This window comes from Haliaeetus albicilla, chromosome 14 (assembly GCF_947461875.1).
Source record: "Haliaeetus albicilla chromosome 14, bHalAlb1.1, whole genome shotgun sequence".
NCBI lineage: Eukaryota > Metazoa > Chordata > Aves > Accipitriformes > Accipitridae > Haliaeetus > Haliaeetus albicilla.
Window position 1 is genome coordinate 4382018 of NC_091496.1, and position 13975 is coordinate 4395992.

The 13975-nt window shown below is 49.5% G+C and overlaps 1 protein-coding gene across 8 annotated transcripts in view; it reads left to right on the top strand.

Moving 5' to 3' along the window:
* Positions 1 to 13369, top strand: part of PFKFB3 (6-phosphofructo-2-kinase/fructose-2,6-biphosphatase 3) — a 44252-nt gene extending 30883 nt beyond the window's left edge. For 2 of the 8 annotated variants that reach the window (XM_069801556.1, XM_069801550.1), the window contains exons 7-17: positions 145 to 269; positions 1013 to 1220; positions 2074 to 2220; positions 2591 to 2695; positions 3714 to 3843; positions 4052 to 4114; positions 4273 to 4337; positions 5876 to 6046; positions 7237 to 7259; positions 9202 to 9252; positions 10270 to 13369. In XM_069801556.1, coding sequence (XP_069657657.1) covers positions 145 to 269; positions 1013 to 1220; positions 2074 to 2220; positions 2591 to 2695; positions 3714 to 3843; positions 4052 to 4114; positions 4273 to 4337; positions 5876 to 6046; positions 7237 to 7259; positions 9202 to 9252; positions 10270 to 10276 — 1095 coding nt within the window. In that variant the 3' untranslated portion in view covers positions 10277 to 13369. Of the gene's footprint in view, positions 1 to 144; positions 270 to 1012; positions 1221 to 2073; positions 2221 to 2590; positions 2696 to 3713; positions 3844 to 4051; positions 4115 to 4272; positions 4338 to 5875; positions 6047 to 7236; positions 7264 to 9201 lie in introns of those variants that run through there. The other 6 variants (XR_011327706.1, XM_069801554.1, XM_069801551.1 and 3 more) reach the window with 6 other exon arrangements.
* The last annotated feature ends 606 nt before the right edge of the window (positions 13370 to 13975 follow it).

A 13975-nucleotide genomic window follows, 5' to 3' on the forward strand; every position in this document is an offset into this window, starting at 1 on the left:
TTTCTGTAATATGATGTAAGTGATGACTATAAATGGCTCAGCTGATAGCTGGATCTTGGCAGGACTTGAAATTTGAGATCAGCATGTTCTGGCTTGGAAAGCTTCCTAACCTCTCCTTGCGGCATGTTTTTCCCCCTGTCGCAGGAAGTAAAATTGTCCAGCCCTGACTACCGGGACTGTAATTCGACCGATGCCATGGAGGACTTCATGAAGAGGATCAATTGTTACCAAGCCAGCTACCAGCCACTCGACCCTGATGACTATGACCGGTAGGAAACTTTGCTGACTTCTGAACCGGCTTGAATGCCTTTCTTCTCCCAGGAGAAGGCTAATGAAGTATGGAGCTGTATCTCACTTCAAATATGTGACTGCACTAGAATAATGTATGGCCAAGCCTCATCATGAATTCGTTGTCTTCCTTGAAAATGCTGGTTTTCCCCAGCCCTGTGCCAGGGAGCCAGGCACTGAAACCTTCCCAGGCTCTTCTGGGCTCAGATATGCTGGTTCTGCGGGTCTAAATACAAAGGTTTGAGTGCTTCTGAGAAGCTTTTGTCAGTTAAAGGAAGGGACTGCTTGAACAGGCTCAAACCACAAGGTTGAGCAAGCCCTGTGGTTTCCACCTAGCTGTGTGCCCTGGGAAGACCTTTGCTGTCTTGCATGATGATGCAGGCACCTCCCAGCCTTTCCACTGCTCACAAATACGTCTGTGTGCCCTGTCTGGATAATCCTGGTCCTGCTGAGCCCTGTCCTGGAGAGGAACGTGCTCCCTGCTAGTCTTGTTTAATCCTCTTTACTGCTGCAAGGAGGAATGGCGATTACACTGGTGTTACTTAGCTCTTCATGAATCGCCGTTACCTGTTGGCTTCCTGTTGAAAATAGCCTGCAGGAAATCCTTTTAGCTGGGTGATTATGTTGACTGAGATACCTCACAAGGCTGTTTTTCAAGGATGGCGTTTCTTTCTTTCTGCTTTCCACACTGGCAACCCCCTTATCCTTGCTGTGCTTTTCCTAGGGAGCTTTCTCTCATCAAAGTCATCGATGTTGGCCGGCGATTCCTGGTCAACAGGGTTCAGGATCACATCCAGAGCAGGATCGTTTACTACCTGATGAACATTCATGTCCAGCCCCGCACCATTTATCTCTGTCGGCACGGCGAGTGCGAGTCCAACCTCAAGGGGAAGATTGGAGGTGACTCGGGCCTCTCCAACAGGGGCAAGAAGGTAAGGGGGAAGGGAATATTCCCCTATGGCTTCTAGGGGTGATTCTGCTGTAGCAGATGCCATACATTGGGTTAAGTGCATATCTGATGACAGCTGGCTTGCTCAGAGGATCCATCTATAGGGCTGGTTAAATTTGGGCTCGGGCACGTCCTCAAAACAAGACTTTCCAGCCATCAACATTGCGTGTAGGCTTGCATGTAGTTAGGGGTTAACAGAGGTTGGACTGCAGAAATCTCTAGGAGAGAAAGGTATGAGTATCTTCATCGGGTTGGTTCAGACCTTGCACAAGCCGGGCGGGATGTACAAGGACTGCTGCCACCCTTCGGTAGGGATAGCCAACTCCGAGGGTGCTCTCAGATTGCCTGCTGCTTGATTCTTCAAAGACATGGTCAAGCGCACTGCTTCAGGGAGGGTTAATAGCTATTTCGGCTTGCCAGATGATTTTGAAGTCCAAATGGAGTCATGTGACTATTATTAAGGACTACAGGATACATCGATTTAGCTCTAAGACAAATAAGCAGAGCTGTGGTTAGGGGTGGCCAGGGTTCTTCCGTAGCATTGTAGGAGAGCCCAGGTTGTTGTGCTTTTTCTTGGGTGCTGATGTTGTTCTTTGATGACGTTAGGTTGCTGCTTTCTCCTCTGCTGTTTTCTCTGTTCTCATACCCCTCGTAGCTTTTGGGGATGAACGTGTGTGAAGCTGCTCTTCACCTCAGAGCAGAAGGCTAGTATGTCTGCCTATGGAAGGCAAAAGAGGTCCTGGAGAAGGACCTGGAGAAGGCAACATTTACTGGGAAGCAGGCAGCTTACTGGGAAGCTGTGGATCAGGAATCAACCTCTTTTTTATGGCCCACAGTTTGCACTGGCACTGAACAAGTTTGTTGAGGAGCAGAACCTGAAGGACCTCAAAGTCTGGACCAGCCAACTAAAGAGGACGATCCAAACGGCAGAAGCTCTCCAACTGCCCTACGAGCAGTGGAAGGCACTCAATGAAATAGATGCTGTAAGTATCTTTGATTGCAGTAGGAACAGCTAGATTATGCTGGTTGCTGCTTGGCAGAGAGGGTGATAGCACCAGCCTTTTCGCTTTTGCCTAAATCTCACCTTCTGTGGGGAGATTTTCCTTCTGTGGCAAAGGGTACTTTTTCTGCTGCAGTACTCACAACATGGCTTCTGATCTTAGCATTACCTTGTGCAGATGTGTCAAGATGTTGACTTGAGCAAGTAGATTAAAATGATTTTTGCTTGGAAATGCTCTGTAGCTGACCACTCAAAAGGTTATAGACAATTGCTTTGGAGAAGGTTTTGCCTGTTGGGTGTGCTCATGCTTTTTAAGCACGTCCAGTAAACTCATGGATGTCCTGTTCTGACAGGGTGTGTGTGAAGAAATGTCGTATGAAGAAATCAGGGAGCAGCATCCAGAGGAATTTGCGTTACGTGATCAAGATAAATATTACTACCGCTATCCTTCTGGGGAGGTAGGTCTGCAAGGATACATACCTTCAGAGATGTGACTCTTACTTTAAACATGGCCTTCTTGTCTTCATGCTGTCCTCTACACTTGGAGCAGGGGAGCAGCAAGTGCTCCAAGAAACTGGAATCAAGAAGGGTCAGGGCTCCCATTTACCTTTTATATTGAGCTCTTGTGAAATCGTGGTGCGTGAAGATCTTATTAAGAAACCTATCGCTTAATAAACAGCCCCACTGACTTGATAGCAAACTAGTAGAATGGGGGCTCTGGAGGTTTCTAGTCCAACATTTTACATCCACTCAAAGTGTTGTGCTGCGCCGATTTCCTTTTCATTTCATCAAAGAAGGGATTTCTACTTCTTGGGTTGCTGTTGGTATCTCTGTTCCTGGCATGGGGAATGTGATCTGCTTTGGGGTGTGACATGCTGAGGTGGGAATTGACATCAGTTCTGGATGATACTTTAGGTTGTGAACTGAGCTTTTTGTCCCCAGATTAAGTCACATCCATAGACATTTGGGAAAAATAAATCTTTGGAGACATCCCAATGACAGCATGTCTAACAGGAGAATGTTCGGGGATGTCTGACACTGACGCTGGGTGTCTGGAGCTCCTTCTGGCTGCCTGTCATGGTTCTTTATGAAGTTGCTCAAAACCCTGGAGACTTTCAGGATGCTCCAGACTTTTCCGAACTTAGAAATCCTATAGAAAATCAAATTTCAGGATGATAGGGAGACACTATGCTCAAAGCTGCTCTGCAGTTGTTGCTTACCTTAATAAACTCTCCAGGACTGTAACTGAGATGTGAATGGCTTTTTCTCCTCTGATCAGAAGAAGTAGCTATGTTCTAGGCTAGCCTGAAGATGAGGATTTGTTGAACTTCTCTTGTTTTTAGCAGTAATTATGTTGGTTTAGTTTAGTTAGAGGCATGAAATCAATAGATGGACAAAGACAACGACTGTCACTTCTTATGAGGTCCTTGTTTCCTTGATTCTATGCTGTATCTCCCTTCCCTTCTTCTGTCTCAGTCCTACCAAGATCTGGTGCAGCGCCTAGAGCCGGTCATCATGGAGCTGGAGAGACAAGAGAACGTCCTTGTGATCTGTCACCAGGCTGTCATGCGCTGTCTCCTGGCGTACTTCCTTGACAAGAGCGCAGGTGGGCTCCCCGTCCCTTGGAAGGGGATTGATCCTGCTGGAGGAGGGATGATAGACAGAGCTCTGGGGAGATGAGAGATGTTTTTGGGGCCATGCAGGGCCTGGAGCATACATCTCTGATGTGGCATGGCTTTGGCTGTTGAGGAAGATGTCTGAGCCTGCTTTTGGAGAGGGGATGGGATAACCCTCCTGCTTTGCTTTCTCTGCAGATGAAATGCCCTACCTGAAATGTCCCCTTCACACAGTGTTGAAGCTGACCCCGGTGGCCTATGGTAAGTGGGACCTTTCTACTAAACGTGCCAAGGGGTTTGACTTGTACCTCCTCCTGAATCCACGCTGCCTGTGGGAGAAGAGCAGGGGTCTGGGGTGGCATCCTGGGCTCGTTGGGTTTGCTGATGGCTGCTCTGTCTCCTTGTGCTCCCTTCTGCAGGCTGCCGGGTGGAGTCCATCTCGCTGAACATCGAAGCCGTTAACACCCACAGGGAACGGCCAGAGGTGAGTGTTCCTTCTTCTCAGAGCTGTCCCTTGGTGTCCCCCTCCTTTCCCCTATGGTCTGCTGGCAGCGAGGATGCCCGGGGTGGGCATGGGGAGATGGCTCAGTTGGATGCTTGGAAGCGCTGCTGGAGGACTGGAGCATCAGATGGGTTCTTGCTCTGCAAAGACATAGCCGGTTGAGGGTTTTCCAAGGGAAAAGGACTGTTGCATGTGCCTGCTTCCCAATATGTTTGCCCAGGGAAAACTCCTCCCTGGTCTTTGACTTTCACCTGTGCAGTCATCCACTCGCCCGAGCGGGGAATGGAGCCACAGATGGAGAAGGTGACTTCTCCCAGATCTCCCAGCTGGCTGGCAGAGCCCAGGCTCAACACTTTGCCCAACATCTGCCTTTGTGGCTTTTTTTCCTGGTATGCCCACCGCTCTGTGGGGCTACCAGAGTACCGTTCTGTAGGGTGGGGAGGTGGCGGTGGGGTGCTGCGGGGAGGAGACCCCTCACGTGGAGGAAAACTCCCGTAAGGTCAGGTCCATCTGCCACGTGCTCCACCGGGAGCTCGGAGGCCAGAGCAGGGGGACACCAGCTTGGTGTTGGGGCTGGGCGGCCACCCAAAGGGGACCCCAGGGACCCTGGCAGCACCCATGTCCCAGCCTCTGGGACCTTTCCAACTTGCACTTAGCGGTGATGGAGCCCAACTGGACGGTCGGAACCATCCCCTTTTGGCCCCCATCTCCTTTTCCTTCGCTTCCCAACCTCAGCAGGCGGCAGCATCTGAGCTGCCTCTCCCTCCCCGTGGCCGTAACGGGGTGGGGGGATCCGGTCCTTCCCCGTGCCGTGGGGACCATCGATGTCCTCCTCCAGCACCCTCGCTGGGGATGGCAGGAGGGTCGCGGGTAGGACAGAGCAAGACATGTGCGAAGCGCTTGGGTCCCTCTGCTCGGCTGCGCGGGTGCTGCCCCTCCATCCCGCCTTGCTTGAGTTGGAGCTTGCCGTGGTTCCGACCCTCGCTGGCTGCTCTGCCCCCACTTCCCAAATCTTCTTATCAGCCCGGGCTGGCTCATCTTCCCTCTTCTTGCTTTCACATCTCTCCCTGGGCTGGAGGGACCGGCTTCGAGGAGGAGACCGATGGGCGCCAATCTCTGTTGTGCAAAGTCATGTCTTTTGATTACTGCTAGGGTTTTTTTAGCAATCTGTATTTACTTTTTTTTTGTGAGCAGAGGCTCAGGTGAGGAGAAAGTCTGTCTCGTTTCTGAGTGCAGGGTCTTTTTTTTTTTTTTTTTCTTCCCCTGCCCCTTCCCCTTCTTAGGAAATCATGCTGAGTTCTTGAACGTTTTGCGTCTGGGGTTTTTTTCGGTGTCCAGAGCCTTTCAATGCATCCTTTGCACGTTGACAGTGACTGGGGGAAAAGCAGAGGCTGCTTTAAGAAAAAAAAAACCAAAAGAACCTGCTTCTTTTTTTTTTTTTTCCTTTATAACTGTCGCCTTCTTCCCTTTATTTTATTTTTTTTATTTACTTTTTTTGTCTTTGTCTCACTTTAATTTAGGAAGCAAAGAAGGGACCTAACCCGCTCATGAGACGTAATAGCGTTACCCCTCTAGCAAGCCCAGAGCCCACCAAAAAACCTCGCATCAACAGCTTTGAGGAGCATGTGGCTGTTTCTTCCGCCCTGCCAGGCTGTGTTCCTCAGGAAGTGCCCACGCAGCTACCGGGACAAGTTAGTTGAACTCTTTTTTTTTTTTTTTTTTTTTTTTTTTGGTTTGGTTTTTTTTTTGTTGTTATTCCTGTTGTTTTATTGTTTGTCGTCCTCCTGTCGCTCCTGAAGCTGGGGAACGGCTTGCACTTGTCGCAACCTGTGCTGCTGTCTCTGAGATGCATCTTTCTCCCACGGCTGCTGTCCCTCCCTGCCTTGGGTTGGTTTCGGGAGCACCTGGCGAAGGGTCGCTGTCGATCCTCTCTCGGGTTTTGAGAGCATCATAACCCGCCCCCCTCAAAGCTCTAGGCTGCATTAATTTAGTGCCTTCACCATCTGGCACCGTGGTGTCAACCTCCTGAGAAGCCGCATCTCTAGAGCGGGCAGGACCAAAGGGCTCGTGCCTTCCCTCTGGATGCGCTCGGCTCTGGTGTAGACCTGGGCATTGCAATAAAGCAAATGTTCTTGTGCTTCCCTCGGGAAGGAGCTGCCAAGACTTATCTTTGGCTGGAGGGGTCTCCTCCTTCCTGGAGCAATAGGCAAAATGGACCAAAAATGGGTAGAAGCCTCTTGGCACGGTGAACCCAGCTGCCTTCTGCAGCCCTGGGTGAGACCCCTGGGTAGCTGCCGTGATGCTCATGTGTCCTCTCCTCTTTCACCCACCCATGAAGGGATGTAGAAAGAGAGACCTCGCTTGCCGCACGCTTCTCTGGGAACAAAACCCCCCTTCCTGCGCTCATTAAGGAGCTGGGGTGGTACTGGAGAAGTAGCATATGTGTACATATACATATATATATATATATATATATATATAGGAGCCCCTTCGCCGTGCTGCCCTTGCCACCAGCTGCCTGTTGGATCGCGCTGTCTCGCCCAGCCCCTCTTCGCATTGTCTGTGTTGTCTGGTGTCCTCTGGTCCCTCCTTGGCCAGGTCCCGGGCAGGTTAGGAAGAGTGCCGTGCTCCTCCGACTGCTCTGCTTGGTGCCCGCTTTGCATGAGCCTTCCCACCCCAGCAAGGACTGAGTGGGACAACTTGGTCTCTTGGTTTTTGGGGCTCCGCTTGGACTGGTTGAGTCTTGTAACAAACCCGTTACCGGCTTCGGGTTTGGAAGCTCTTGCTGTTCAGGTGCCCCTCGCTGCCGTCCAGTGTCCTCTGCCCGGTCTCGCGCGGCGTTACTGACACCTCTCTCTCCGTTCTCTCTGTCTCTCTGCAGCCTTTACTAGGGAAGGCATGCCTGTAAGTACCTTCTTGCGTCTTATTCCTCCTTTCACCCCCTTTCCATGTCTCTTGCCATCCCACCGGTTGTTCTGTTGTTGCTGTGAAACCCAGCCGGGGTGTGGACTTCTTGGGGTTGATATTTCTCTGTGTGTGGGGGATTTGCATACATCTTAGAAAGGGTAAAGAGGAGACTATGGATGATGCCTCTTTGTCCAACCCCTAAGTATCCTAGCTTGATTAAATGTCCCAATTTTGTTGAGAAATGAAGCAAATTATCACTTGCCCTCTATTGATGATGTCAAAATTCCTTGCCTCCTCCTTGGACAGTCACAGGATGGGAGATGCTGTTGGGTTTTCCTGGAGTTCTCTCCTCTCCAATAGCACATTGTGCTGTAGGTGATAGACCCAGGTGGCCTGTCCTTCCCAAGGGCTCCCAGTTGTGTCTATGAGTGACAGCACCAGAAAGACATCTAAGGAGGTTCTGACCTCAGCCCCCAACAGGGTTTTATTGCCTGCGTGGGAGCAGGAGTGTGCTTTCTGGAGCCAGACTGATCCTTGGTCCTGACATCTGCAGTTCTGCAAACCTGCATGTTGGGAACAGCCTGCCTAGATGTCCTGGGCAGAGTAGGTGCAAGGATATTGTCCTCCTCTCCCTCTATTAAGAAAGCAAGATGCCTTGAGCATTTAATGCACTAATTGTGAATAATCAAGGCTTTGACAGTTTGGCTTAGTGCTGCTAGATCCTTGTGTAATAGAGACAGGACAGCTTCTGGATAAACGTGAAGCCTTTGGACTTAATTTGTGCTACGTCACTGAGTTGAAAGCAGCGGTCATTGAGCTGTGCTCAAATGTCTTCTCAAAGACCAGGGAGACTAGACAGCCTATAGGCAATCAGCCTATGTGCATCCCTGTCCTGGTTCATTTCGTGGGCTGAAGATGGAAGGATTTCCTATAAAATGGCCAGGCCAGAACTCAGTCCTGCTTGCATGTCACAGCTGGCGAAACTCACGTTTCTTCCCCTTTTAGAGTCAACGCTTTTGAAAAAAGGGAAGTTAGGAAGGTCAGACTTGGCTTTGCTGGTGGATGGGTTGGGGAAGATCATCACACTCATGCTCCTGGGCTAATGTAGCAGTTGAGTTGCTCAGCATGGCCTGCATGTCTATGCTCTTTCCCTTGCTGCTCATGGGTATAAAAGCCCCCGAAGAAGTGCCTGGTCTTCTTGGGTTGCTCTGAGAGCATTTTTGTTTCTTTGTCCATCCCTCCATCCAGCTTTTTCCCATCCATGTTGTAATAAAAAGTACTGCATGCCTCAGTGCTGGCTGGGACACTGAAAACGTGCTCCGATGTTGAGTTTGGGAGATGGCTGCCTCAGATTTTGCTAGACTGAGAGCTCTGCTGGAGCAGGCGGTGATGGTTACCCATCCCAGGTGTAGGCTGGCAGCAGCAAGTTTAAGATCTCCAGCTGAAGGGACCCTGCCTCCACCTACTAGTGTGGGACTGCAAGCCTGCTTTTGAGGCAGCCACGAAGACACCCCAAAGCAAAGGCTTGGTGGCACTCAAACCGCTGTCACCTCTCTTGGAGGCTGTTGTCTCGTACATGCGTGCGTTTGGTCCCTCACTGTGTCCCACCACAACCTGTATGGGGTCAGGGGAGGTGGAAGGTGCCTCTTTCCTAATTGGCACCATGGGACTTGGTTGGCAGTGGGTGTTTTGTTGTATCAGCCCTCACTGTTGGGGTCTTGACCACCATCCAGGAGGACCAGGGTACACGTGGAGAGGCTGGGGTCATGGCTGTGTACCTCAGAGTCCTCCTGGCTGTGGGATCGAGCTGGTTTGGGGTCGTGGGAGTACCTGGCGCGATGATTTCTTTCGTTTTGCTTGGTTTGTGATCCAAAGTGCACTTTTTAACAACAACCTGATCCCCTCCCTTCTTCTTCCCCTTCACTTTTCATGCTTAAAGACGACCCGTTTGTCACTTTCTCAAAGTTTTCTCTTTACTAATATTTCCAAGGTAAATGGCTGTGGTGCATGTGGCGTTTCCTAACCCTCCTCCTGTCTCCTTAGATAACAGAGAGAATGGCTCAGCCCACTCTGCCTCGTAGCCTGGCTGGGATTCTTGGTGATTGTAAGAGGCAGTTTAGGTAGTAAAAACAAAAAACCGAAACAAACAAAAAAGTCAAGAAACCTTCCTAGCTGTTTCCTAGTCCTTTTTTTCCCCCACCTCGTTTCGTGTAGTTTTGTGAATTGGCCAATGTTCTTGTTGTGATCATCTTCCCTTGGGTTCCTCCTCTAGCAGATGCTCTCCTCCAGCCACCACCCTCGCGGCTGGTCCTGCTTGTGTTTAGCTGGTTGTCTCTGGTTTTGTGGTCCTCCCCATGCACTGGTGGGTGCCCGTTGTCATCACCCTGTACCAGGGCTGTGTCTGAAGCAGCTCTAGGGCCCATGAAACCTCATGGGGTGTCATCGGGGGAGCAGGCGCTCCTGCCAGCAGCTGGTCCCCATGCTGACTCCTTGGCGCAGGTGGCATGAGCTGCGTCTTCTTGGCAGTGCCAAGGATGGACAAACAGTGATCTCCTTGGTAGGCGGTTGGGGGACACTGCCCACCCTCAAGAGGAGCAAGAGAGAAGGGTTTAATTGGGCTCCTTGAATGAACACCGTGGTCCCCTGTCACCTTGCCTTGCATGGACCAAAGAGCAGCTTCAGAAGTGCAGACCAGGTGGGGTGGGAGGGTTGTCTTGGTTTTTAATTCAGTTTTTAGGGACATCTCTGCCAAATTCCCACCCTGTAGTTAAAGCCAGGTGATGCTGGAGGGGAGGGATGTGGGTACCAAGTCAGCGCATCCCCCCCCACCTGCCTCCTTGAGTGGACAGTGTCCTCTCCTCTGTGGTGGATGCTTTCATAGTGACCCGTGCTGTGGCTTTCTGTTACTCCCCCAGTCCCCTTGTTGACGTGCACGTAGAAGATGCTGCCGGGATGGGGTCCGACCCAAGCGTGACCCCCAACCCCGGTCCTTCCCCTCTCATTGCAGAACATGAACAACTCGCAGAAGCCGTTGTGACTCTGTTGGCGCTGTCGCGAGGCCACCAGCGACGTCACCGGCGACGCCAGCTTCCCATCCCATCACCATTTCCGAAGCTTGCTTATAAACCGGTCTCCTCCGTCTGCGGTGAGGTCGACCCTCGGCTGTTTCTACCCGCGCCCGTTCATCTGCAAACCGCTCTGCTGAAGGGGGGAGAGATGCAGGAGAGCGGAGGAGAGGAGCCAAGCTCCCCAGGGTCACCACCAGCTCTTTAGGCTGCAGCATTTGCTCTCCTCTCTGGCGTCCTGTTAAATCGTAGCAAGCTGTAAAGTGCTTCTAGCGCACAGGAGTTTAATTTTCTTCTGTCAGTGGTTTTGATCTCCTTTTGTATAGACGATTGGTACCCATCCGTCTCTGGGTGGGGTGTATATATGTGGATGGTGCAGGGTTAGCAGAGAAATAGGGGAAAGGGGTGGGGAGTGAAGGGGTTTTGCATTTTTTTTTTTTAATTATTATTAATTACTCTTCAAGAAAGCCTCTAATGTGCTGTGCTGCAGTCCTTTACCCACGCTACAACCTGTTGCACACCCAAGCCCGGCTCACCCAGGCCTGTGAGCACCAGGAAGGCAGTTGTGTGAAGTCTTCCACAGCAAGAACTGCTGGGTTTAACAAAACAAAAAAAACCACCCCAAAACATTTTTTTTTTTTTTTTTTAATCAATACACCTTACAGGGGTTTGCAGAGAATGTTGATCTGCTTCTAAAACTGGTTGTGAGCTGCCTGTAGTGTAGAGGGACCCACGCTGATGCTGGCTCGGGTGATGCTTTCATCTCGGGGAGCACCCAGGGATGGTCCGAGTTCGGGCACGTGTCGATTTTTGGGGAGACTGAGCACCGGTTGAGGTGCTGTGCCAGTACTTCATCTCCCCTTTCCTCTGCCTTGGAGGGAAGCGGAGAGTTTGGCAGGGGGGGTTGAATCCCTGCATCGTCCCAGGATTGTCTAGCGGGTGGATGGGCTGAGCTGGATGGATTTTGCAGACACACAGGTCTCGTGGAGGTGGCCAGAGGTCTGGCCGGAATGCAGAAGTCCCTGAGTGGCTGCAAAAAGCCACAAGAAGGGACAGTTTTGTCTGTGTTCTTTTTTTTTTTTTTTATTTAATATATATACATGCACACATACATGTGTGCGTATATGTGTATATCTAGAAACCGCTTGGTTTTTGCACTTTATTTGTGGCAGGAGCATAACTTTTTTTTTTTTTTGAGTCGTGCCCCTTCACAGGGAAGCCTGAATACAGGCAACTTTTTTTTTTTATTTTTATTTTTTTTATTTTGCATGCTGGAAAGCTGGGACTACAAAAAAATAGTAGTTATGGTGTTCGAGATGTGTATGCGGAGGGAGAAAGGGGCAAAGTCCTGACTGAGACACCGCCATCAGCCAGCTCCCAGTGGTTTGATAACGCAAGATCCCTTCTTGGCAGCCTGTCCCGGGCTGCGAGACAGTGGTTAAAAATGGCAATTAACCACTATTGCTTTGTGCAAAAGTCTGTGGATTTCGAATATGGTTGTTTTTTGGGGGTTGTTTTTTTCGGGTTTTGGGTTGTGATTTTTTTTTTTTTTTTTTTTTCCCCCCTTCCCACTCCTACGTGCAGCATCACCTTCATCCCCATCTCATACTTTTTTGGCTGCATGGCTGAGCTGGAGGCAGGAGGTGAAGGCAGCCAAGCTCTCCTGCAGTGCTGGGCTGGGGGATTGGAGATGGGCAGCCCTTTCGTTTCATCCTTCCCATGGCTTTCCCAACCCCTTGTGTAAGAAACAACATCCCTACAGACGGGAGCAGAGAGGTTTGGGGAGAAATGATGATTTTTCTTTTTTTTTTCTAATTTTATTTTTATTTTTAAATTTTTTTCATGTGTATGTTTTTTGGGGGGTTTGGTCTGTTTTTCCTTTGGGAAAAGGTGAACCACAGTGCCTAGCGCTTCAGCCTCGTGCAGCCAAAGCGCGTGCTTGGAGCGGCACCGATGGCGGGAGGGGGCCGGGACCGAGCTCGGTCCATATCCGACTGGGGGGGACCGTCTCGGCAGTGCCCTGCCTGTGTGAGCTTGTGCATATGTGTATTATATTCCTGTACAGATGAAATAAAGAACACTTCCCCCCCCTCTTTTTTTTTCTTTTTTTTTTTTTTTTAATAACCGCACTAAAAGCAGGCTTCTCCCTGTGCACACAGTTGACATCTGCCCTTTCGGTTTCTCTGACTTTGAGAAAAATGAATGTTTTGGGAAGGCGAGTCACTTGTCTTTTCAGCCTCCTTCCTGGGGAGTTTTATCTTTCTCCTCCTGCTACGAAAAGATAAGCTGGCGAATGTAAACATGACATCTGACTGCCCCGTGATCAATCCGGTACACATGTAATTCTGCAGATGTTTTGGTGTGTATTTGTGTGTGTGTGTGTATATATATAAATAAATAAAAATATATATATTAAAAAAAAAAAAGAACAAACCGCAAAAAACTTAATGACCCTAAACTTTCTTCCTTTGGGACTAACAGAGGTCTTGGTAGGTCTACAAAAAGATGACGTTTGAACCTGATATTTTTTCCAGCAAGGGAAAAATTGGTCTCTGAGCAGCCGAGAAGTCCTCTCGTGCTGGAGGGGTTGGCGGTAGGTGGGATGGTGTCAGCCCCATGCCATCACGCTGCCCCAGAAACTCGCTGCCCGTCGGTTTTGGTTAACAGCCAAGGACCAGGTAGCGATGCTGCAGCCAAGGCGGGTGGGGAGAGGGGACTTGTCAAACCACACCAATGATTTCTTCCCCACCCCCTTTTTTTTTTCTGGTTTTGTTTTCCTTTGTGATACTTGAATTTATTTTTTTATTATTTTTTTGATAGCAAAGCGCTCTATTTATTTAATGTATACTGCAAAGCTTGGAGAGAAGGGTAGTTACTTGGGATTTTTTTTTTTTTTTGATTTGTGGTATGTTAACTGTTCTGTATATACGTCTGGAATAATTGCCTGATATAAAGCTGTGCCAGCTTAAAAACAGGGTATGCCTTTCAGAAATTTGTATATTTTGCAGTTGCTGGACCAATAAAATATCTTGTTGAAATACAGACGTGACCTGGTTCTTCCTTGCGTTAGGCATTATACTCTCAGGCCTGTCTCGCTTGTGGCTCGGTGGCCCCAAGGGTCACCATGTGCCATGCTGTCCTGTCTTGCACATGTGTTCCTGACCTCACGGTGGATTTTCTGAGGTGGATTTTCTGAGGATCGGCTCTGAGAGAAACCATTTGGATCCTATGGCTTGATCCTTTTTTTTTTTTTTTTCTGACCACGTTACAGCAATTTTAAGTTTCTGGTATGGTGAGTAAAGAGCTCATCATTTGGTGGTTGGACTTGATGATCTTAAAAGTCTTTCCCAACCTAAATGATTCTATGATTATCAGTGGAGTTGAGAGTGTTGTTCTTCCAACCAAGTGTTGAGACCTACTTAGAGCAAGTGTTCACCTAGGCTGCAAGTTAGGCAGGACTAGGCATTCAAACCTAGTACTGTTGAAATAAAATACCTGCTTAAAATGATGCTAAATGAAACCCAAGGGCTGGACAAGAGCTGTCCTCTGAGATCACGGCTGTCTTTGCCCTGAAGGTAAGAAAACAGCAGATGCCACCTGCAAGCAGAGTTGTAAAATTCCCCACCAAGTTGGTTGTTGCTTTATTTT